Genomic DNA, 26,570 nt, shown 5'->3' with positions numbered 1-26,570 from the left:
TATATCAGAAGCAGCATGGACCAAAATGTGTGTGAATTCACTGAAATCTTTATTCAGGAAAACCACCACCTCATGCTTATGAGTGCGTTTGACCTGTTTTATTGAAAAACTTTCAAAATAAACAACATGGCACAGCAGTATACAAACGTCATAAACGCACATGCACGGTCAGTCGGTAGAAAAACTCTGTGGGGTTCCCCTCTGTGGTGCATTTCTCATTAGAAAATCATTTACAGGCTAACTAACAGGGGAAGTGCTGGCTGGTAGTACACACTGACGGTGCGTACAAGACAACTCGGAAAGCTCCGATTTAAGTGCATTCATGACAACTGGGAATGCAAGCGCCAAATGGGATTTTTTTATTTTATACATTTATTTTTTTTAATAGTCATCCAACACAGAAATACCGGTCGGAATCTCTGGCACTATCCTAGAGCTCCGACCAGAAATCACTGACGTCATTATATTTCCCCCAGTCTGAGCTCGTTTTTTCAGGGATTGTTTTTTTCAGGGACTGTTTCAGAGTCAGGGGACCATCCACAAAGTGTGTGAAGTCGAACTTATGGCGGTGAGGACAATCATTCCAATTGGACATTGAGTGGAAACAGTGCTTAATGTATGGGGTTTAAACATGAGGTTTGCATACATGGAAAGGTATTTTTTATATTTCTTTAAAATTAAAATATTCAAGACATACCTAACTGATAAATACAGATAAATGTAAAATACCAAAGTTAGCGGTATTTTGAGACAAAAAAAGAATATATATATATATAGAAATGATTTTCAACCACAATTACGTCGGGACCATTTCTTAGTTTCATCCAATCGAGAGTTGAAAACGAGCATTACATGAGATCACTAATCAAACAGAAATAAAAACACAGAAAGAAAGTGATTACAAATGAAAGAGTGAAGATCATAGAAGTGTTTTTGGTCAGAGCAGAGTAGGACCGTTAGCAGTAGAGAGAGCTTTGGGTTGTGGGCCGGGCCGAGTGGTGGTCCTGCTCTTAGGCTTGTCGTATTTTGGAGGGGGTATAGGTCTTGTCCACAGACTCGTCCTGTAGAAACATGTGCAGGCAGCGCTCGTTCTGAGCCAAAGGGTGACCAGCCACTCTGAAACACAAGACAGGGAGAGACAGAGGTTATGAATACCTGTTGTTACAGTCTGTCTGACATGGTTACAAAGTACATGCTAACAAAGAACACATTCTGTTCATACATTTTATTTCTGGAAAAATTGTCAATACAATCCTTGACCATAATGACTTGTTACTTATTCCTCTTCGTTCTCATAAGGAACATAAATAAGGCTTCCATGAGAGCGCACCGCGAGAGACATTGACCATAATTGGACAGTCAAGTACTACTCCAGTCTCCTTTTCACCTGATTTATAAAACTGAAAAGTTTTCAGGAGGGTAACAAAATGTGCCCACATTTTCAGCAGGTTTGTTTTCAATTTCTTTCAATGTCGAAACGGTCAGGTCAGGTTCATTTTGGAAGACCACTGACCTATGTCTGATGGTCATTGAGAGGGAATAGGGAGCACCTTTACTAACTGTTATTTTAAATTGGCAATTGATGAAGTCTCCATGTTACATCTGGAGCCAGAGAATTTGATTAAGAGCAAGAATTACCATTGAGGTCAGGTAGAGGGTAAGGGATAGAAGCAAAGTAAAAGGGAGAGAAAAGAAAATAAGGGGAAAGAAAGAAAAAATTGAAAGATAGACCCATTTTCCATGACTGACGTACTCATCATCCTACGTACTTTCAGCTACAGTCTAAAATGAGAAATATTTCTGAAGGCCAAGCATGACCAAGGGTTCACGTACTGGTCAAACAGAAAAATGACAGAGGATTTGAGGAGGCTTCCATTTGCCATTAAATGAGCCCCACCCCTCCCAACACTCCCCGACTAAAAAAATAAATTTGATTGGCGGGTTCAATTAAACTGTATCTCACCTGGCCTCTAAAATCACACCCGACCCTGTCCCCACTCCTCCATCCCAAGTCTGATGACAAATCTCACCTTTCGTTTTTGAACAACATGGCCGACTAACTTCCCTCCAAACTTCACTGTGCTGCTCTCTCCTCCTCTGCTGGGTTGTTTACAAATGATAATGGTGTTTACCTCCAGGAAAAGGGTTTTCCTCTCACAATGCACTCAATCACAGATTATAAAACAGCAGAGCGAACCAGCTCCATTCCACTGTGCAGCTATTAAGTCTAAACAATGCTATGATCAACAGTAACATTTAATTGAAAGAAAAATACAAATAAAAAAAATCTTAATTACCAACATATTCTCAGCTCCCTTGAAAAACCAATGTATGGTTTTACATACTTAATATTCTAACAGGTAGCATTCGCCACATTTGCACATGAAACAAAGATAATAGCCAAGTCTGCAATCAAAGCAAATAATTACAATCCCACTCTAACTTTTATTGTTCTCTACATGGGGGTGAGAACACCTTGGGGTAAAAAATAAGCAGGGGTGCACACACCATGCCTCAGGAAACCACTTGCTGTAATTTGAGACACAATTATCATAAATTACACATCTAAAATAAAACAAATGTAGGAAGGTAGGAAGTACTAAGGGACACACTTCTTGTTCGTTTACCAGGTAATTATGAAGGAGAATTAAGGAGGGGGGAGACGACATATATGGCTGTGTGTGTTCAGTCTGTTAACAACACCGAGAGAGGGAATCTAATTGATCAACTGATTTATGTTAAGTGTTTCATAGACTCCTAAGGTTAAGATTGAGCTGAAAGTGTCTACATTGATATGTTTAACAAACACACATGCCTACATGCACGCTCTCACACGCCTGACATCAATCAAAAAGTAGTAATATCACAAAACAATACCCTGATTCAAGGAAGCAGAGGATCTAGGGATGACTGTGTAAACTCACTTGTTGAGGAACTGCTCCAGCCCAGCTCTCCGCTCCTCGATGAAGGAATCGTCAAATATCCCATCGTCCCCTCGGAACGGAAGCTGTCTGAACAGAGCCTTCCCGGGGAGAGGGGGGACCACCACCTGAGAGCAACACACATACATACATTAGTGGCATAAACCAAGTGAAAAACTTTTAGCGGTTTTACTGATGTGTTTCTCTGTTTGGATTTCCCTTTTCCTGTTTAAAGTGTACCGAGACTGTTTTAAACCCCCCCATAGATGGCTCACCTTGCTATCTCTCTCCAGCTCCCCTCTGAGCCACTCAAAGTCGCTGTACCTTCTCCGCACACGAGACTCCTTCAGCTTGAAGATGGGCAGGTTGGTCTAAAGGAGAAAACGGGGATTTAAAAAAATGAAATACATTATCCCCGTGCAAACCAACTGCGTTAAACTGTATGCGTTCCGGCAGAAGTCCTTTCATTTTAAATGGGAGGCAATCCGCACCAATGCAACTCAACTGCCGGACAAGGCTGCAGTACGTGCTGTGTGTCTCATGCATTGGATTTTTAAAACTTGTTTGTTGCTTTGCCATGCGGTCTCAGAAACAGAAGATAAACTGAAGATTTGGGTGATTCTGATTGGGGGCGGCAGGTAGCCTAGCAGTTAAGAACATTGGACCAGCAACCAAAATGTTGTTGGTTCGAATGCCTGAGATGATTAGGTGAAGAAGAAGAAAATAATAATCTGTCAATGTGCCCTTGAGCAAGTCACTTAACCCCTAATTGCTCCTGTAAGTCGCTCTGGATAAGAGTGTCTGCTAAATGACTAAAACGTAAAAATGTGATTGCATAAGAATTACTGTACCACAATGTGATGGAGTCTGTTTGCGCGCAGGGTTAAGGGGAACCAGAGCACTGTAGGGTAAACAGACTAAGGTCAGAGAGTTAGCGTTTAAATAACGCTAGGGACCACTCCAGGGGAGTATTCATTACACCGATTCTGTTGCAAAACAATATACAACAGTATGAGTATGAGTCCGTGCTAAATGATGCAGGTTTCTTATAGGATTTTTAATATGGTAGTGCTGGGGAGGCATGGAGATTTTTGCATTTATTTAACACCCGTAACTGTCATTTCCTGCAATCCTAAGATTTTTTTTATCTTACTGTGCCTTCAGAAAGTATTCATACCCCTTAGACTGAATTCAATATAGATAAAAAAACAACAACTCCACACACCATAATTAAAAAGTGAAAACATTTGTATACATTTTTGCAAAATCGATAGAAAATGAAGCACAGAAATCTAAGTTATATAAGTCTTCACACCTCTGAGTCAATACATGTTAGAATCACCTTTGGCAATGATTACAACAACCCAGCAGCAGGACCGCTACCTCTGCCTTTGTGCAAGGAGGAGGAGGAGGAGCACTGCCAGAGCCCTGCAAAATGACCTCCAGCAGGCCACAAATGTGCATGTGTCTGCTCAAACGGTCAGAAACAGACTCCATGAGGGTGGTATGAGGGCCCGACGTCCACAGGTGGGGGTTGTGCTTACAGCCCAACACCGTGCAGGATGTTTGGCATCTGCCAGAGAACACCAAGATTAGCAAATTCGCCACTGGCGCCCTGTGCTCTTCACAGATGAAAGCAGGTTTACACTGAGCACGTGTGACAGACGTGACAGTCTGGAGACGCCGTGGAGAACGTTCTGCTGCCTGCAACATCCTCCAGCATGACCGGTTTGGCGGTGGGTCAGTCATGGTGTGGGGTGGCATTTCTTTGGGGGGGCCGCACAGCCCTCCATGTGCTCGCCAGAGGTAGCCTGACTGCCATTAGGGACCGAGATGAGATCGTCAGACCCCTTGTGAGACCATATGCTGGTGCGGTTGGCCCTGGGTTCCTCCTAATGCAAGACAATGCTGGAGTGTGTCAGCAGTTCCTGCAAGAGGAAGGCATTGATGCTATGGACTGGCCCGCCCCTTCCCCAGACCTGAATCCAATTGAGCACATCATGCCTCGCCCCATCCACCAACGTCACGTTGCACCACAGACTGTCCAGGAGTTGGCGGATGCTTTAGTCCAGGTCTGGGAGGAGATCCCTCAGGAGACCATCCGCCACCTCATCAGGAGCATGCCCAGGCGTTGTAGGGAGGTCATACAGGCACGTGGAGGCCACACACACACTCCTGAGCCTCCTTTTGACTTGTTTTAAGGACATTACATCAAAGTTGGATCAGCTTGTAGTGTGGTTTTCCACTTTAATTTTGAGTGTGACTCCAAATCCAGACCTCCATGGGTTGATAAATTTGATTTCCATTTATCATTTGTGTGATTTTGTTGTCAGCACATTCAACTATGTAAAGAAAAAAAGTATTCAATAAGAATATTTCATTCATTCAGATCTAGGATGTGTTATTTTAGTGTTCCCTTTATTTTTTTGAGCAGTGTATATATAGCCTTGTTTTAGGTTATTGTACTGCTGAAAGGTGAATGTCTCTCCCATCGTCTGTTGGAAAGCAGACTGAACCAGGGTTCTCTAGGATTTTGCCTTGAATAGCTCTATTAAATTTATGTTTATCCTACAAAAACTCCCTAGTCCTTGCCGATGATAAGCATACCCATAACATGATGCAGCCACCACCATGCTTAATAATATGAAGAGTGGTACTCAGTGATGTGTCGGATTTGCCCTAAACATAACGCTGTGGATTCAGGACAAAATTCATTATTTTACACATTTTGTGCAGTTTTACTTTAGTGCCTTATTGATAACATGATGCATGTTTTTTAACATGTTTATTCTGTACAGGCTTCATTTGAACTCTGTCAATTAGGTAAGTATTGTGGCGCAACTACAATGTTGATCCATTCTCAGAGTTTAATGACTTTGATAGGAGAAAAGTCACCATTGGCCTCATGGTGAAATCCCTGAGTGGTTTCCTTCCTCTCCGGCAACTGAGATAGGAAGGACACCTGTATCATTAAAACTTCACCTTGCTCAAAGGGATAGTCAATGTCTGCTTTAAAAAAAACAGTCAAAAGTTGACACACCTACTCATTCAAGATTTTTATTTTTACAATTCTCCATACACTGTAGAAGAGTGAAGACATCAAAACTAATTAAATAACACATGGAATCATGTAGTAACCAAAAAAGTGTTAAAACAAAATATATTTTATATTTGACATTCTTCAAAGTAGCCACCCTTTGCCTTGACAGCTTGGCACACTTGGCATTCTCTCAACCAGCTTCATGAGGTAGTCACCTGGAATGCATTTCAATTAATAGGTGTGCCTTGTGGAATGTATTTCCTTCTTAATGCGTTTGAGCCAATCAGTTGTGTTGTCACAAGGTAGGGGTGGTATACAGAAGATGGTCTTTTACCAAATAGGGCTAAGTCCCTATTATGGAAAGCAAAGAGAAATGACAGCCCATCGTTACTTTAACCTTGTGTGTAGGGTGCAGTATTTTCGTTTTTGGCAACAAAAAAAACGTGCCCATTTGAAACGGCCTATTTCTCAGCCCCAGAAACTAGAATATGCATATAATTGTCAGATTAGGATAGAAAACTCTAAAGTTTCCAAAAACTGTCAAAATATTGTCTGTGATAACAGAACTGATATTGCAGGCGAAAGCCTGAGGAAAATCCAATCAGGAAGTGCCTCTTATTTTGAAACCTCTCTATTCCTATGCAAGCCTATCCTCCATTTAAAGGGATATCAACCAGATTCCCTTTTCTATGGATTCCCTAAGGTGTCAACAGCCTTTAGACATAGTTTCAGGCTTTTATTTTGAAAAATGAGTGTGAAGGATCACATTGCATAAGTGGATAGGTGGGGGCTCTCAGAGTGAGTTTTTGCGCAACTGAGTTAAACGGCCATTGTTTCTCCCGCTGTTATTGAAAAAGCTACACACTCGGTTGATATATTAACGAATATACAGTGGGGCAAAAAAGTATTTAGTCAGCCACCAATTGTGAAAGTTCTCCCACTTAAAAATACGAGAGAGGCCTGTAATTTTCAACTACGACAGACAAAATAAGAAAGAAAAAAAAATCCAGAAAATCACATTGATTTTTAATGAATTTATTTGCAAATTATGGTGGAAAATAAGTATTTGGTCAATAAGAAAAGTTTCTCAATACTTTGTTATATACCCTTTGTTTGCAATGACAGAGGTCAACCGTTTCCTGTAAGTCTTCACAAGGTTTTCATACACTGTTGCTGGTATTTTGGCCCATTCTACCATGCAGAGCTCCTCTAGAGCAGTGATGTTTTGGGGCTGTTGCTGGGCAACACGGACTTTCAACTCCCTCCAAAGATTTTCTATGGGGTTGAGATCTGGAGACTGGCTAGGCCACTCCAGGACCTTGAAATGCTTCTTATGAAGCCACTCCTTCGTTGCCAGGGGGGTGTGTTTGGGATCATTGTCATGCTGTAAGACCCAGTCACGTTTCATCTTCAATGCCCTTGCTGATGGAAGGAGGTTTTCACTCAAAATCTCACGATACATGGCCCCATTCATTCTTTCCTTTACAAGGATCAGTCATCCTGGTCCCTTTGCAGAAAAACAGCCCCAAAGCATGATGTTTCCACCCCCATGCTTCACAGTAGGTATGGTGTTCTTTGGATGCAACTCAGCATTCTTTGTCCTCCAAACACGACAAGTTGAGTTTTTACCAAAAAGTTATATTTTGGTTTCATCTGACATTCTCCCAATCTTCTTCTGGATCATCCAAATGCTCTCTAGCAAACTTCAGACGGGCCTGGACATGTACTAGCTTAAGCGGGGGACACGTCTGGCACTGCAGGATTTGAGTCCCTGGCGGCGCAGTGTGTTACTGATGGTAGGCTTTGTTACTTTAGTCCCAGCTCTCTGCAGGTCATTCACTAGGTCCCCCCATGTGGTTCTGGGATTTTTGCTCACCGTTCTTGTGATCATTTTGACCCCACGGGGTGAGATCTTGCGTGGAGCCAAGGGGCACAAGGGGCACAATCGAGGGGCACAATCACCCGACCTCAACCCAATTGCGATGGTTTGGGATGAGTTGGACCGCAGAGTGAAGGAAAAGCAGCCAACAAATGCTCAGCATATGTGGGAACTCCTTCAAGACCGTCGGAAAAGCATTCCAGGTAAAGCTGGTTGGGAGAACGTCAAGGGTGTGCAAAACTGTTAAGGCAAAGGGTGGCTACGTTGAAGAATATAAATAAATGCATTTGTTAAACACTTTTTGGTTACGACATGATTCCATACGGTGTTATTTCATAGTTTTGATGTCTTCACTATTATTCTACAATGTAGACAATAGTAAAAATAAAGAAAAACCCTTGAATGACTTGTGTCCAAACTTGTAGGCCTCCTTGCTCTCGCACACCTTTTCAGTTCTGCTCACAAATTTTTTATGGGATTGAGGTCAGGGCTTTGTGATGGTCACGCTAATACCTTGACTGTTGTCCTTAAGCTATTTTGCCACAACTTTGGAAGTACGCTTGGGGTCATTGTCCACTTGGAAGACCCATTTGCGACCAAGCTTTAACTTCCTGACTGATGTCTTGAGATGTTGCCTCAATATATCCAGATATTTTCCCTACCTTATGATGCCATCTATTTTGTGAAGTTCACCAGTCCCTTCTGCAGCAAAGCACCCCACAACATGATGCTGCCACCCCCGTGCTTCACAGTTGGGATGGTGTTCTTCAGCTTGCAAGCCTCCCCATTTTTCCTCCAAACATAACGACGGCCAAACAGTTCTATTTTTGTTTCATCAGACCAGAGGACATTTCTCCAAAAAGTAATATTTTTCCCCATGTGCAGTTGCAAACCGTAGTCTGGCTTTTTTATGGTGGTTTTTGAGCAGTGGCTTCTTCCTTGCTAAGCGGCCATTCAGGTTGTCGATATAGGACTTGTTTTACTGTGGATATAGTCACTTTTGTACCCGTTTCCTCCAGCATCTTCACAAGGTCCTTTGCTGTTGTTCTGGGATTGATTTGCACTTTTTGCACCAAAGTACATTTATCTCTAGGAGACAGAACACGTCTCCATCCTGAGCGGTATGACGGCTGCGTGGTCCCATGGTGCTTATACTTGTGTGCTATTAATTGTACAGATGAACGTGGTACCTTCAGGCGTTTGGTTCATCATTGGGAGCAATTCCCAGACTTGTGGAGGTCTACAATTTTTTCTGAGGCCTTGGCTGATTTCTTTTGATTTTCTCATGGTGTCAAGCAAAGAAGTACTGAGTTTGAAGGTAGGCTTTGAAATACAGCCACAGGTACACCACCAATTGACTCAAATTATGTCAATTAGCCTATCAGAAGCTTCTAAAGCCATGACAATTTTCTGGAATTTTCCAAGCTGTTTAAAGGCACAGTCAACTTACTGTATGTAAACTTCTGACCCACTGGAATTGTGATAGTGAATTTTAAGTGAAATAATCTGTCTGTAAACAATTGTTGGAAAAATTACTTGTGTCATTCACAAAGTAGACTTGCCAAAATTATAGTTTAACAAAAAAATTGTGGAGTGGTTGAAAAACAACTTTTAATGACTCCAACCTAAGTGTATGTAAACCTCCAAATTCAACTGTATATACATAGAGTGCATTCAGAGTATACAGACCCCTTCCCCTTTTCCACATTTTGTTACATTACAGCCTTATTCTAAACCTACACACAATACTGCTCAGTTTGGCTGGGTGGCCAGCTCTAGGAAGAGTCTTGGTGGTTCCCAATTTCTTCCATTGAAGAATGATGGAGACCAATGTGTTCTTGGGGACCTTCAATGCTGCAGATATTTTGGTACTCTTTCCCAGATCTGTGTCTCGACACAATCCTGTCTCGGGTGCGCTACGGACAATTCCTTCGACCTCATGGCTTGGTTTTTGCTCTGACATGCACTGTTAACTGTGGGACCTCATATAGACAGCTGTGTGCCTTTCCAAATCATGTTCAATCAACTGAATTTACCACAGGTATACTCCAATCAAGTTGTAGAAACATCTCAAGGATGCTCAATGGAAACAGGATGCACCCAAGCTCAATTTCGAGTCTCATAGCAAAGGTTCTGAATACCTATGTAAATAATGTATGTTTTTCATTATTTAGAAATTTGCAACAAATTCTAAAAACCTGTTTTTGCTTTGTCATTATGGAGTAGTGTGTGTAGATTGCTGAGGATTATTTATTTATTTAATCCATTTTAGAATAAGGCTGTAACATAACAAAATGTGGAAAAAGTCAAGGCGTCTGACACAGCACCTTCTTACCATCTTTGGGGAAAACCCGGTGATGATATTGATACTAGACTGGGGTTTACAAAATCTAATTTTCAATAGGTCTCACAACACACTATGGTACCATCAACCCTTCCACCACTAATGTGTAGTAAACCAAGTGCTACACAGCAGCCATTTTGTCCCAGAGACACGCACCACACACTGGCTATGAAGAGTAGATGCAGCGTGAATGACACAGGCTTGCCATTGTGCCGTTTGGGCCTAGCCTTGTGTTAGGTACTCTGTGGCAAATGACTTTGTTAAAAGAGCCATACAAATAGAAAATTCAATTGGAAATTGAAATCCTGTATGGAGGACTGAAGAATAAAAGTTTGCTCTTACAGGGCTCACCAAGGTCTGATGCACTTTGGACGAGCTGAGAGAAAGACAGAGAGAGTGCGCGTAGTGCTAGTTAATGAGCACTGGAGATTACATTTCATGAAACGTTTCGGCATTGACATACACCACTGAAGCGTACAGCAGCACATTAGAACACAATGCCAAAGCTCTTCACCTGTCATGACAGCAGCATCCTGCGGCCATCCCAGCCACAATACACAACCTGGAGAGAAAAAGAACATTTCCCCATAGACAGACAGCAATCGCAGAAGGTCAGAATTCATGGAGAGCCACAAGAGCAGAAACCATTGAGCTGTTGGATGGATGAATGCAGGGCGATGTGTGTGAGCAGTGGCAGACTGATCGATGAGTAGGAGAACGAAGGAGTGTGATAGGTAGCTGGCACGCTGAGTAAATAGATGAATAAATGGGTGGGATGAGGGGAGGGGGGCTATATTGACTATGGGGGACTAATTAAGAAAGAAGAGCAGAAGTGGCCTTTTCGTTCTCATGGTCTCCCTCGCTCTTACTCCCCCCCTCTTCATATTTCCCTCTCCTATAATAAGTCACTGTTTTGCCCTTGAGACCCCTCTTGAGTCTTTTCACTGGGAAAAACACAAACCGTACTCTCCTCTTGTCTTGTCTTCTGTCCTCTCTTCTCTGCCTTGCGCCTCTCTTTTTGCCCTACCTCTTTAAAATTATGGATTTTTCTACTCTACATTAATGAGGTAGAAGATAATTTATTTTGGAAGGATCTGAAAATAATAAATTCAAGTTATCAAATAACAATTGCTATTTTTTTTTTATTACCACAAAAAACTACAATGAAGTCATATGGTAATTTCAGAACAAGTATTAAAAGCGGCTGAAAAATGAGATTTTGCCTCACGTTGGGGTTCTTCTGACAGTTGATAATGGAGGACAAAGAACAGGGTGAGGGAAAAAGGTATAGAACACTACACGGAGAACTGAAGGAATGTTTCTCTCTAGTTACACCTTTCTTTCCCATCCTTCACCTCTCCTTACCCCCTTTTTCTTTCTGTAGTTGTATGTCCTCTCTCATTTGTCTACCCAGCCATTCTCTCTCCTCTTATTTCCTTCCCTTCTGTCTCCAGGTGAGGTTGTCAGCCACCCCCTCCTTCCTCTCAGGTCACAGAAGGGGATTAGCCTAGCTTTAAGAGCCCCTCAGCTGTAGCCACGGCCTTCCCTCTCAGTGGGCTGTCCCCCAGTGTTCTGGTACCTCACAGCACGGAACGCTTCACGGAACACTGGGAAGTTAATCCCCACGACAACAGATCATGGTTACAGGTAATCTGCCACCGCCGAGACGCTAATCCCATCAGGCCCAGTCCCGACGCTCCCGATGCTCCCACACAAAACACACACGAGCAGAACTCTGTGTGTGGAGAAACAGGTGATAGAGTTAGAAAACTCTCAAACAAGCTGCACAACACAGACACTTAACTTTTGGACAATTCTGGTTCACTCAAACTACACTTTCCAAATGTTCAATCTTGGGCTCGCTGGTCCACACCCCTGCCTGGACCTCAATGCTCAGGACAAAAGAGAGAGAAAATGAAAGTCACCTGCGCTTTCAATCACCACCCCATCGCAACCTATGATTAAGAGATTGGCGTTAACGGTGAAAGGAAGAGAGGACAAGTCAGGTGAAAGGTGAGTAGTCAGCTCGCCCACACTTTTCGGTCTCAAACAAACACTTCTAATTTCACACATACAAACACGAAGAACACCACTCCCCATGTAAAGAGGCAGTGCGTGGGAGCTCTACAAGTCAAAGATCAGGTTTCTGTCCTCTTCACACCTGGCTGTAGGTTGGGACTGGGGGGTGTGGTTCGGGTGGGGGCTGAGGGCGTGGTGTGTGTATGACTCCGGTTACGGAATAAGGTATTGATTGAGACACCCTGGACCACCCCAAACCCATAATGTCTTTAGTTCAATCGAAGCCTACCTTTATTTCTTTAGTTATTCAAAAAGCACACTTTGTTTCTCTCACTATCATAGATCAGTGGTGGGATAGGGGTGAGTAATAGGGGGGTCATAAGCCTTCTATAGGGTACAAGAAAATCTGTGTTGCAGAAAACAGACAGAATGCAGACATTAAAAAGGAATACAACAATATTCAAAAATGTATTGAACTTAGAAGGAAATCAAGTAAATGTATTGAACTTATTCTAAAATTCATTTTGAGGCGGAAGCTAGCCTAGTGGTTAGAGTGTTGGACTAGTAACCGGAAGGTTGCAAGATCAAATCCCCGAGCTGACAAGGTAAAAATCTGAAGTTCTGCCCCTGAACAAGGCAGTTAACTGACTTGCCTAGTTAAATAAAGGTTCAATTTAAAAAAGGTTTACAATTAATGTGCACAAGTTAATAACAAAAGATGAACAAAATGCATCTGCGATTTGTATTTTCCTGCAACTTTCTGAAACGGCACAGGAACGCCCGTCTGTGTGTGGTGCTCTCATTTGTCTGGTCTCATCTTCACTTTGTGTCGCCGTTAGCGATAATGCTAATGATAACCATCTGCTGGCTGATGGAAAGGCTTTCCAAAAATCTTGTCAATTAAAATGCTAACTACAAAGTAGCCTATGCCTACCTGGCAGAAGGATATCATGTTTATTTGCAACAATCCAGTGGCCAATTGTTTTGCAAACTCTGAAATCACATGAGCATTACAGAAACACCACTAACCAAATAATGTCTTTGGCTGGTGTTGCGTGCTCACTTGAATTAAAAAGCAACATATCCCGTTCAAAACTGCTTATGTGGCAACGATGTGAGTCATGAATAACTGATGAGTCAAAATGTATTACAATGTGTATACTTTTGGTAATAAGTCAGTCTCGTCTACGATGGAGCTTGGAACATCCATAAATAAGGTTTGGTTTTGATTTGACAATGTCCATTTACCCACTAACATGAGGTGAACATTTTAAAAATGTATTTAACCTTTAACTAGGCAAGTCAGTTCAGAACAAATTCTTATTTACAATGACGGCCTACACCGGCCAAACCCAGATGACCCTGGGCCAATTGTGTGCCGCCCTATGACGGCAGGCTGCAATACAGCCTGGATTCGAACCAGGGTGTCTGTAGTGAAGCCTCTGGAACTGAGACGTAGTGCCTTAGACCACAGCGCCACTCAGGAGCCCATCTTGGGTGATTGCTCTCAATCCAATAGCATAGCCAGTGAGACACCTGTCCAGCAGCTCCGACTTTGTTAACATATGACAACACATCGCACATTTTTTTTAAACTTGTGAAATACTGCACCAAAGACCTTTGATGTAAAATTATGCAACTAACACATTCTCGGGCAAAATTCATTACATATTTTGAGGAATTGAAATGGGCTTCTGCATCTAGTGTTGAGGACAAACATCATTCACCAAATGCGGAATCGTTGAGGAAACAAGACCGAAATCAAATTTTTAGAAACACACTTGCCAATAAGCATACTCACTGGCTCTTTAAAAGGTAACTACAACCAACATTCTAAATGTCTTAGATTTTTACCTCAAAACGTGGTCTCCTGATGTGGTTTAAACTAGAGGTCGACCGATTAAATCGGGAATGGCCGGTATAAATCGGCGCCCAAAAATACTGACCACTCCGATTTAAAAAAAAAGGTTTATTTGTATTTTTTATACCTTTATTTAACTAGGCAAGTCAGTTAAGAACAAATTCTTATTTTCAATGACTGCCTAGGAACTGTGGGTTAACTGCCTTGTTCAGGGGCAGAACGACAGATTTTCACCTTGTCAGCTCAGGGGTTTCAATCTTGCAACCGCACAGTTAACTAGTCCAACGCTCTAACCATCGCACTCCACGAGTAGCCTGCCTGTTACGCGAATGCAGTAGAAGCCAAGGTAAATTGCTAGCTAGCATTAAACTTATCTTGTAAAAAACAATCAATCATAATCACTAGTTATAACTACCAGTTTTGCAGGCAATATTAACCAGGTGAAATTGTGTCATTTCTCTTGCACGCAGAGTCAGGGTATATGCAACAGTTTGGGCTGCCTGGCTCATTGCGAACTAATTTGCCAGAAGTTTACGTAATTATGACATACCAATGTAACAAGAATATTTAGATTCTTTTTTTTTGTTGTTGAATTTCACCCCTTTTTCTCCCCAATTTCGTGGTATCCAATTGTTGTAGTAGCTACTATCTTGTCTCATCGCTGCAACTCCCGTACGGCTCGGGAGAGACGAAGGTTGAAGGTCATGCGTCCTCCGATACACAACCCAACCAAGCCGCACTGCTTCTTAACACAGCGCGCATCCAACCCGGGGAGCCAACCGCAGTGTGTCAGAGGAAACACCGTGCACTGCGCCCGGCCCGCCACAGGAGTCGCTGGTGCGCGATGAGACAAGAACATCCCTACCGACCAAGCCCTCCCTAACCCGGACGACGCTAGGCCTGTGCGCGAACCCAGGGACTCTGATGGCACGTTAGCATTTTTACATGGCACACATTACTTTCTTCTCCAACACTTTGTTTTTGCATTATTTAAACCAAATTGAACATGTTTCATTATTTGAGGCTAAATTGATTTTATTGATGTTTTATATTAAGTTGTTCATTCAGTATTGTTGTAATTGTCATTATTACAAATAAAACCATTTAAAAACCAAATCGAATTCTTGACGCTACCCATCCCTGTCGCGGGATCATTTTCGTCAGCAACCGTTGAATAGCATAGCGCAACAGTAAAATAACATTACTAAAAAATATTCATATTCATGAAATCACAAGTGCAATATTGCAAAACACAGCTTAGCCTTTTGTTAATCCACCTGTCATCTCAGATTTTGAAATTATGCTTTACAGCGAAAGAAATCCAAGCGTTTGTGTAAGTTTATCGATAGCCTAACATAGCATTATGTACACTCCGCATCAGGAAGCTTGGTCACGAAAATCAGAAAAGCAATCAAATTAACCGTTTACCTTTGATGATCTTCGGGTGTTTTCACTCACGAGACTCCCAGTTACACAACAAATGTTCCTTTTGTTCCATAAATATTATTTTATAGCCAAAATACCGCCGTTTGTTTGTCGCGTTATGTTCAGAAATCCACAGGAAAGAGCGGTCACGACAACGCAGACGGAAATTCCAAATAGTCTCCATAATGTCCACAGAAACATGTCAAACGTTTTTTTTTTATAATCATTCCTCAGGTAGATTTTAAAATATATATTCGATAATATATCAACCGAGTGTGTAGGTTTTTCAATAACAGCGGGAGGAACAATGGCCGCTTTGCTCTGTAGCGCAAAAACTCACTCTGAGAGCCCCCACCTATCCACTTACGCAATGTGATCTTTCACGCTCATTTTTCAAAATAAAAGCCTGAAACTATGTCGTCTAAAGACTGTTGACACCTTAGGGAAGCCATAGAAAAAGTAATCTGGTTGATATCTCTTTAAAAATGGAGGATAGGCATGCATAGGAACAGAAGGGTTTCAAAATAAGAGACACTTCCTGATTGGATTTTCCTCAGGGTTTCGCCTACAATATCAGTTGTGTTATACTCACAGACAATATTTTGACAGTTTTGGAAACTTGAGTGTTTTCTATCCTAATCTGTCAATTCTATGCATATTCTAGCATCTGGTCCTGAGAAATAGGTCGTTTACTTTGGGAACATAATTTTCCAAACAAAAATAGTGCCCCCTAGCTTCAAGAGGTTAATTGGTATCGGCTTTTTTTTTGGGTCCTCCAATAATCGGTATCGGCGTTGAAAAATCAAAATCGGTCGACCTCTAGTTTAAACACAGTTGCGGACTGAGAACACCCAATTTGGTTATTTTTCTATTTAAAATAAATAAATAATAAAAATGTTTCTCAGAGCGAAAACCTGGAAAAACAAAACCAGGAGTTGTATTAACGCAGAATTCTGTTTTTCAGAGAAAAGAAAAATGCATAACAAATATGTTCCTGCGTTTTGTAAGCTCAGATCTAAAATGCTTCTTATTTCAAATTTCTGCTCGGCATCAGACAAATTTTGTGCTTCAGCTGCACTTCTCCACTCGAATGAGAATTCACGAATAGGCATTTTATCAGCAGGCATGGCGCTCTAACTGATGTGGAGCTACATTTCTCCGGTATTTTTCTCAGTGTAGCCTACTTTTCTCCAGTTAAATGCAAGATTAACTTCAAGCAAAACATTAGGAAATGTACCTGACTACATTTATATGATAAACATTAGAAATATGATGACCATGCATAGTTTGCCAGAAATACCTTGCTTTTTTATTGTAAACAAATGTATTTGTGTGTATGCTAGCCAAATAGCGTTGCATTTGTATTGTCATCTGATAAAAAATTAAAGCTATTTTCTGCCGAATGTGTTGCACTAATGTATTTTCTGTGAAGGAAAACTATAGCTACCTGACGACTCTGAAGCAGAAAAAACTTGACTTTCAATGTAAAACACAGGTGAAATGGTATAAAATGCAGATTTTTTGATTGTCTGCGTTTTGAAAATGCAGATTTCTGAACTCTAACGAAGCCCCTGAAAACTGAGAAAACAGAATATGGGAAGTCAACATAAACCACATGGCCGTCTCAGTCACCAGAAATCAACCCAATTGAACACTTGTGGGAGATTCTGGAGCGGAACCACCAACAACAAAACGCCAAATGATGGAATTTCACATGGAAGAACGGTGTTGCATCCCTCCAATAGAATTAGACACTTGTAGAATCTATGCCAAGGTGCATTGAAGCTGTTCTGACTCGTGGTGGCCCAACGCCATATTAAGTTGGTGTTTCCTTTATTTTGGCAGTTACCTGTACCATGCTCATTTTGAATAATCACAATGACAATGCATTTTGAAATACAATACCTAGCTGGACCTGAGCAGTTAGACAAGATAAGAATGAATTACAACAGAAAGGATAATGTAACAAAGTGATTCAAGTTTGAGTTACTGCTATAACATCGTATAAGTAGTCTTTCCATGAACAGCCTAGACTATGGTGATTAGGTTATGCTTCATACAGACAGAGAGCGAGATAGCGAGAGAGGGAAAGCGCGACAGACAAAGCGCAACAGACAAAGCAAGGCAGAGCGAGAGAAACGTAAGCCTAAGCAAGTGAGTGCACAGGGTCCATTTCATAAACAACACAAAAATACCCAACTTCCAACTACACTTCACTGAGCCAGTGGCCTACTAAAAGCTTTCACATCGCAGGAATAGAAACCCTTGAGTAACCCACCGCTGCATTAGAAATGCATGTGAAACATCATGTGTAGGAAGAGACAATACCATAGCTCATTAAAGACTTGGGGGAGAAAAGAGCCCAAACCCCTCAAGAGAAAGGTCACCCCTCTCCTGTGAAAATGGTTCAAGGCCGCCTATGCATTAGCTTTTAGCAGGATGGATTAAGTCAAGTTCGAGAGTGCCGCATCCCTAACCCCCCCTGCCCCCTTCTTACCCTCCCCTAGCTCTCCCTTTCAAAAATAAAAAGTATGAAAAATGGCAGCACAATACCATCTCATCGCATCATATTCTAAAAGGGAAAGAGGAGAGAACAATGGCGTTGGGGCCGTGGGTCTCCCCCTCTCTGTCGTTTCCCCTGTGCACTTTCCCTCTCTCGCCCCTACAGCCTTCCCTCGACTCTCTCCAACTCGCCTAGCTGGCAGAAAGCTGCTTTGTTGCCATAGTATCAACTCCCACTTTTGATACTGTCATTTCAAGTAGGATATGGTAGCCTTGATACAATATGTTCCCCATTTCCATTAAAATAGTTGTCAGAGAGGATGGTGTAGAGTTTGGATTATACTTGACTGTGCCTGACAAGGCCCCTCCACCCCCACCCCTCCCTATTTTATTAATGACCAAATGTTTTTCCCCCCCAAATGGAAAAGAGAAAGAAAGTGGGGGAGGCTATGGGAGTGGAGAGGTGGAGGAATGGAAGAGAGAGAGAGAGCTGTAGTAAGAAGCCTTTTTATACGCTCCTGTCTGTCCATAAACAAAGTGAGATCCCAAAGTCCACGCTCTTCTGTGTGCTTTCTGAAGGGGGAGATGGAGGCTACCAAAGGCAAGGTCTAATGTTGGTGGTGAAGCTTTCCCCCGGTTTGCAGAGTTCAAAAACATACACCACTCTGTTGAGAGTGCGAGAGAAAAGTCCTCTCACCCTCACATCAAACTGAATCATTGAGAGACATTAGGACTGTGAAGAGAGCATCTCCTCAACATTCAAGACACGTAAAAAAATACCCTGAACTAAAGCCCATGAAAGTGAACTACCAATTAGGCTAGCCAATATGTTAGCAATAGCCTTCTATTATCAGGGGGCTTATTTGAACAGTATATTATTAGCAGAAGACACAGTTTAAATATAACAAATGACAAACGGAAAGACCAAAGACAACATTCTATTATTTTACACAAGACCACATTTTCAGGTTTACAAGTCTGCACACGTGAATTCTAGGTTAACTTGAGGACATGATGCTGGTTTTAGCAGAGAAACTCACCATCTACAACGCAGTTTCTGATATTCAATCAATTAGGCCTAAACAATTGACTGGTCACACTTTCTCTCACAGGGACTCTAATGTCACCTTTCACCATGAAATGTCACACGAGTGACCATAAAATGACCTCTGCACTGACCATGAAAATGTTTAATCGGACCATATCAGCGAACACCGTAATATCACAGAAATTAACATACTACCAAAAAATTGCATGATTAAGGTATAATACTACTTGTCTGAAAGAGTTGTGCAACAGTTACCATAGATACTGAAGTGGGGACAGAAGGAGTAGTAGGAACCAAAGAAACAGGAACTCAAAGGGTGCGTTCCAAAATACACTCAGGCCATCTACTCTGATTTCAGAGCACTCTCGTCTGAGTGTGCCAGAGCGCAGAATAACTGATGAATTTACGAACGCTCAACACCTGTTCAATATGACAGGTGTCCGTCTGTAAAAAAACGTAATTAATTTGCTGCCAGCAGCACAGTTACAGTCACCAACACTCTGGATAACATGAAACTGCCTAACTAGCTCTGCAGGGGCGAGTAAAATGAAGTGTTCTCTCATTTGTGTCTGGAAGTAGCTAGCAAGCTTGCCAACGTTAGCCAGTTAGTTTGGGTGCTTGACTGCCGTTGTGAGGTCAGAACGCTCGGCTCAACCCTACTCGTTGGTCAGAGCGTCCAATGTGCATTCTGAACCTCTCAGAGAGCGAAACGTTCTGAATTTACGAACGGACAATCTGACAACGCTCTGAATTTACAAATGCCCAGAGCACACTCTGGCACTCCAGATTGAATTTACGAACACACCCAAAGTATAGAAGGTAGCCTATAGGAGGCATAGCAGTGAAGAGGTGACAAAAGCAAAGCACACATTTCACCTGTTAAAGGTAAGGTGTCATATGAGTAAATTTGATAGAGTCCTCGTGGACTAAGGTGACTATTCTCTGGACTAGGCTGGGCGAGGGACGTTGGAGATGCAGGGCTATGGTGGATGGAGAGCGAGGGGGTGCTTTTGTGGCCTCCCCAGGGGGGTGGGAGTAGGTGGGGGAGCCCATACGAGGACGGGGATGAAGCCTTCCCCTCTCCACAAACCAGCCTGATTCATTCTTCTCCCCTATCAATGAGGGGATTAAGAAGACTCTCAGTACGGCCGTGCGGGCTCTCACTGCCATAGGATGGGGTGGGGGCGATTTGGGATGATGAGAGGGACTGGGGGGGTTGATCTACTAACATTTCATTGCATAAATACAGGGGGGCAAAATATTATAGCTAAGCGGTGAGAGAACCCGAAACACAAGCAACACTGCAAAGCATTCCAAGCTGGCCAAGGTACCAGGCAGACCTTTTGGTATAGTCTAAATGCCTTTAGAAACAGGAGTAAAACACTTCCAAAGAAAGGGAGAAGAAAGGAAAGAGGAGAGAAGCGAAGCAAAGTTGACACCACGTTTGTTGAGAAGTGAGGGATGCTCCTCTTATCCCTGGCTCTTATGCAAAGCAGGGTCACAGAGGGCCATGAGGCGCACAATAAATGCTGATTACACGCATATGCTAATTATTACACGCTAATCAAGTACAGTAGCCTTATATTCAGCTCTAATGCCCGCAGACGGGCTTCTCTAGGTAGGGGGAAGCTATAAATACTATAGGGCCATGCTGCGCTAAACCACCACGCTACAGAAAACAACGAGAGACAGCCCAGACAATCACAGGGTTGACAGTGGTACGGTGATAACATGCTTAGCTCTTGATGTACTGCTTCAAATGCAATAATTCTGGTAATTTGTTTTGTATTATGCACTCTGTGTTGGAAATAGTGGTGTGAAACAAATAGCACAAAAGTAGAGGATGAAAACTAGAGCCTTTCAGCAGCCTTAAAAAGTGTTGTGTTGGTAACTGGTATTGAGTTGGTACCTTTAAACTTTTATATAACATTTGAACAAGCTCCAGACAGGTTTTAAAATTGTGTTATACCCCATGCATTAAGTCTGTCAATCTTTATTGTCATGATGACACGTTGAGTAACTTTTTCCTTATAAGCAATCAATAGCGACTGATTTGAGGGTTAAACAGTTGTTGATGACTGACTTTCACTCTCCATAGTAGTTTATAAATATGGATGAGACCAGAGGTGAGTCTCAAAAGTACTTCCTCGATTCCTCCCGTCCAATCCTCTCCCCACCAGAGGGAAGCAAGGAGGTCTAGCTTTGTGAGGACATGCATCTGTACTGTTTAACCCCCCAGCCCCCACCTCTCCACCCCAGCAGAGCAGAAAGGAAATGCATGGGTAAGTAGACTGTGGGGCTCGCTGATGCTGAGCCTGGCTCAACATCCTGTCTTCATTCCAGAGAAGCTGGCCAGTAGTTTCAGTACACCAAAATGTCATAGAACTGCATTTTACACAGAGAGTCCCTTTACTGGAAAAGTATTGCTATGACTAATAAGAGAGGGGGAGAGAAAAACACTGGACTCATCTGTATTGCTTAATATCTGAGTAGAGGCATACAGAGGCAACATTTCTTGAGTGAGGGAGCTGGTCTCCAAGCTCTGCTTTTGGGTACAGACTTAGCATGAAAGACCATTTTATTGTGTTAAAATACACCCTTGTTGAGCTCTCTGCTTCTGTTGGTGTGTGACAAATCGAGAGCTTGGGACTATAATGTTCTATCTTCTAAAAGATGATTATAGGACAATTGGCTTTAAAGTTCAGGACCCTTATTGGTTTGAATGGTGTCAGCAATTTCTATATTACATTATTTTGAACTTAACATGAATTGGGGTATTTTGAGTACTATTATATAGGTAAAGAACATTGAACAGAACAAAGCTATGCCAATTACTCAATTTAGACAAAAAATGCAGATTGAACCTGATAGTCCCAAACTCATTAACTATCTACCATTTACACTCTATGACAGGGGTGTGGCTGGAACACAACAAGGATCTGTTAACGGTTTGTAAAACAATTAATTCGTTAAAGACAATACAAACTAGCTAGTTAGTTATATGGCTCCATGGCCTTTGGCCATGAGGCTCTTGCAAAACAAGACCCACTGTCAACAACATATTTGTAACTTTCCATTGACTTCACATTCCTGAAGTCAGAGAAGCTAACAGTTAGCTAGCTACCTGGCTAGGCTATCGACCAAAACTGGAGGCCATATTTAAATAATATTGTATCAATAATGCTTTGATAACCTCGCCAGAAATAGTTTAATACACAGCTGAATTGGTTAAATGCCAAGTATGTTAGTTTAAAAAAAAAACTAAATCCACCGTCTAACTAACTGTTATAGCTACTAACAACTACCTACCTACTCCGTGGCTAAAAGCTAGTTAACCGATTTGACCGTTCGAATATTGTCTACATCTGACTGGTCTCTTTCTTAGTGTAACCCTAACTAAACTCAATCCCCTTTATCAAATTGACCAGGTCCACTGCCCTAAAGAGCAAGCTAATGGTTTGCCTATTTATTTTATTAGCTATCTTGTATGCTCACCTTCAGTCTTATTTCATACGTGGTAAACCTGGTCCTCCCGACACCGATCGTTTCAGGGTTGCTCACATCAATCTCTAGAAAGTTACTTGGGGGTCCATACGCGTCGTTCAAGTTCTGAGGCTTGGAGAATAGCCTCCTTGTATCAGCTATGGTATCAGCCATTTCTCCCCCACTAGCTTGGTTAGCCGCAATCGCCCTGCCGTTTGGGTCCTTGTTATTCTGGATCCTTGGGACGTCCCCTATAATAATAATATTAATATTAATACATGGGTGGGTGGTTATATTTTTCCTATTTCAAACATGTACAAGTGTGTATTAATACGCATGTATGAATAGTATATATTTAAAAAAATGTTTTGCATATATCCTAACTCTTCCTGAGACACCCTCCGAGAGTGGGGTCACGGCAAGTGTCTACACATAGACATTAATACCAGGGTCTAGCACGTCCCTACGTAGTAGGGCTTTAGTGTAGGAACGTCCCAAGGATTCCGGATAGCACTAACCCTTTCGTTTGGGGTTGCTCGCTCCACTTCCGATCAGCTGACGAGCAGCTGACACTTAGCAGCTTCCGTGTGTTTTTGGCGCGTAAAAAAACGGGGAATTCGGAAATCTCCGATTTCAAACTTCTGCGTACTCAAGCGAACTGGGAGCTCGGGAAAAAAAACTATTTCCGGGGATAAAATTGTTTTGAATGGTCATCCAACTCGGAATTCCATGTTGAGAACTCGGGCATCTTTCTAGAGCTCCGACCTGATCACATTATGATTTGACCTCGATTTTTCTTAGTTCCCAGTTGTCGTGAAAGCGCCATACATTTACAATAGAGCGTTCAGTTCTCTTGAATTTTTGCTACGATGCGGAACAGATTATACTGAACGACATGTTGCCACAAAACGTTATTGAAGAAACGTTTGGTGGGTGCGCGAGGTGTGGCTTGTAAAGGGAATTTAAAGGGAAATGGCCACGCTGAGAGCGTTCCTCAACCCACAACCCAACCGCTCTCCGTTTTTCAACTGGTTCTTTCCGCTCAATTGAAAGCTCCAGAACGTAAAAGCGTACTGAACGTAGTCCTGATGTCTCAGCGCATTCACATTTAATTGGCTGATAATTGTACTATACTATCAGAAATATTATCAAGTCAGAGTTAAATTAGCCGTGTAAAGTGTTGCATTTCCTTCCTCACAAATTCAACAAAATAGCTACGTATACAAAAATATACTTTACAAGACATATAAAATGTTAAACATCTTGATTGGCTTTATAACGCGCCCATAACGTAGTTTATTACAAAGAAAATGACTTGTGTCATAACTGTTCTGGTGATTATAGATGAATATAAATAAAGTTTCTCTCCATTGAATCAAGATGGCGGCCTACACATCGTCTTTGGCGACAAGATGTTTAGGTAGATATTTAATAAAACACACTCAAAACAACATTTGGTTTTCCACGAGCAGCATTGCAAAAGGTGAGAGATTCTACATGTTGTCCAAATGTTTCATTTGGGGATCATTCAGAGGATTGATACTGTTGTCCAAGCTTACAGTTAGATAACTTGCATAACATTAGCTAACGTAAATTGCTAGCTGTAGCCTGTTAGCACGTTGATTTGGTGTGCATTACAGTACATAAAGGGCTAACTAGCTAGCCTCTTAGTCTTTGATACACTCCCATTTACAAAAATCAATGTGATGAGACTTATTGGCATGATGATCAACTATTAATTCCTAACATGAACATACAGTATTATAGTTGTGTGTTGATAATAATCTGCTGTTGTATGTCGACTGTATGTGTTGATGGTACACTGTATCGTTGTCTTCATCCTCGTCTTTGCCAGGCTACACAACAAGCACATGTAATCCATCCACATCACCTTTGACCCCCTTGAACCAAGTCAGGTCAGACACCTCGGCGTCCACCAGAACTATTGAGCAGCACTATGACAGTCTCATCCGCTGTGGCTCGCTAGTGGAGGACACTCAACAAATAGATGCTCTACATCAGCTGGGGCAACTGCAGAAAACCCTGCGAGGGTATTCCAACAGCATCTACCTGACCCCACCCAAGCCTAAGGTGAAGGAGGCAAAAGACAGCAACGCAAAGCAACAGAAAGTAAACGATTACAAACTGAGCAAAACTGAAGGGGATGATGCTCCCACAGAAGAGGTATAGATCACATGACTGATGCACTAGCTAATGCAACAAATTGATGCAATACATCATTTCATGCTGAATGGTTGTCCTTTTTGTATTGCATGGTTAGTTGATATTATTTATTCCTGTATTGGATATGAATATTGCATCATGGTTATTACAACTTTCATAGAAGCTTTCTCCTTCCTATACTTTTAAGGTTGAACTGGATCAGTATTCTCCAGTGTTTTCCCCCTACTGTGTCCCAGTTAGCAAACAGAAGCTATTAGTCACTTGATTATAATGTCCCTGACATTTGGCTTGCCCTCACCTAACATTATGGCCCTGTGTGCTTTCGAGAGAATGTTGATGAAACACTATCAAGACCCGATTCAGTGAGAAGGGATAGATTGCAGTACAATAAAACAACTACCAGTATGTACAGAGTTTTGCAAACCAAGCAATGCTCCGAAGCAAAATTCCCTTTACCAGTTGTAGAGCGTTTGTGGAAAGCCACATTGTTCCTCAGTTCAATAGTAGTCTAGCTGATCCATAAGGTCTACATGTGACACAACACCATTATTAGGCCTAGTCATACACAGTTAGATTGCCATTGCCCAATCATTAAATAGCTTAATTCTGCTAGATGAGCTTTATAAATTAAATGGTATCTGGACTGTTAGCCATGCATGAAGCTCCATTGACATCAAACATTTTGGAGCAGGGCACCATGGGACATTACAGAGGATCTGCCTGCCACACTGACTTTCTCTACCCCTAATGTTTTTGGAGCCCTGGTCAGTGGGAGGGTAAGGGGTGTGCGTGTATTTGTGGGTGTGGCGGTTTTAGGTCTGTATGGGGGGGCTGTTGTTTTTTTTAGGTCAGGAAATGGTGGAGATGTCTATGCTATGGGGTGGGGGTGTAGGGGTCTGGCAGGCACACTGACAGAGCGGGGTAGGATGAGATGTTTTGGATCGCAGGAAAGAGAGACCTCCTGCTGTGGTGGCCCTGGTTCTCCTCTCTCATCATCCCGGTGCAGTAATGAGGGCATCCCCATTGTCTAGTACATTCCGGACTGAAAATACTGATGTGTACCCCCTCTCCTCTTCATCCTTGTTTGTCAGTCTGCCACACACATACACACACACACACCACATGAATAGAGTTCTTATGCAATTACACTGTTTTGAATCAGGTCATGTTGCTGCTGTCTGCTCTCTCTGTTGGCATTCATTCACCATTGTACTCTGACTGACTATGAGCAGACTACATTTGACTTAATATTGACCCAATGTGGCATGTTTTTGTTGTGGCTTACAATGGTACAGTGTTTATGAAGGATCCACCCCAATTCAAGTCAGATTGGTCATCCTGTCTACTAGGCCTTGGTCAGTTTGACCAGTTGTTAAGATACCCAACCATCATAACAGTCCTCATTGACATTTCACCTTTCTTAGAAGTGGACTGATTGTTATGGTTACAGGATATAAAAAATGGGGTCTATAACAAAGATCTCAACCTCTGACACTAACCTGTTGACACGTGAACTTTTTGCCCTTGAGCTATTCTACACTCGAGAGCCGGTGCACGATGAGCGTGAGAGTGAAAATTGGCGACTGAGCTGTGTGGAGGGCCGACTGACTGAGGAGAGGCATTCCTTGTCCTTCTCCACTCTGCCGTAACATTAAAACATGGCTGCCGGCCACCACCGACAATTACTGCCCGCGTTTCCAGAGAGCAGCTTGGAAAGTCAGTGAGAAGTCACACACTGTCTTCCAGTATTTCACCTCAATGGAGGACAGGACAGGGAAGGAGAGAGGCGGAGAAGACAGGACAGGGAGACGGGAGGGTGGGAAGAAGGGGAGGAATGTTTTTTTTTCCGCCAATGAATCAGCCA

At 42.2% G+C, this 26,570-nt stretch overlaps 2 protein-coding genes across 2 annotated transcripts in view; one reads left to right on the top strand and one right to left on the bottom strand.

Annotated features, from left to right (window-relative positions):
• Positions 1-83: 83 nt before the first annotated feature.
• On the bottom strand, positions 84-22,761 carry snx3 (sorting nexin 3). Its single transcript, XM_024378334.2, has 4 exons — positions 22,535-22,761; positions 3,197-3,292; positions 2,925-3,049; positions 84-1,116 (listed from the first exon to the last, which is right to left on the bottom strand). Exons 1-4 carry the CDS (start codon positions 22,694-22,696, stop codon positions 1,011-1,013), a joined length of 489 nt encoding a protein of 162 aa, XP_024234102.1. The 5' UTR covers positions 22,697-22,761; the 3' UTR covers positions 84-1,010.
• A 366-nt stretch (positions 22,762-23,127) lies between these two features.
• LOC112217799 (lactation elevated protein 1 homolog B) overlaps positions 23,128-26,570 on the top strand; it is a 37,941-nt gene continuing 34,498 nt past the window's right edge. The window contains exons 1-2 of the mRNA XM_024378333.2: positions 23,128-24,005; positions 24,378-24,706. Of these exons, the coding sequence (XP_024234101.1) occupies positions 23,903-24,005; positions 24,378-24,706 (432 nt within the window). The 5' untranslated portion in view covers positions 23,128-23,902. The remainder of the gene's footprint in view (positions 24,006-24,377; positions 24,707-26,570) is intronic.

The sequence above is a fragment of the Oncorhynchus tshawytscha genome, linkage group LG18 (assembly GCF_018296145.1).
Source record: "Oncorhynchus tshawytscha isolate Ot180627B linkage group LG18, Otsh_v2.0, whole genome shotgun sequence".
Lineage (NCBI taxonomy): Eukaryota > Metazoa > Chordata > Actinopteri > Salmoniformes > Salmonidae > Oncorhynchus > Oncorhynchus tshawytscha.
The sequence above is the reverse complement of the archived record's forward strand: the minus strand, read 5'-3'. Positions and strand labels throughout refer to the sequence as shown.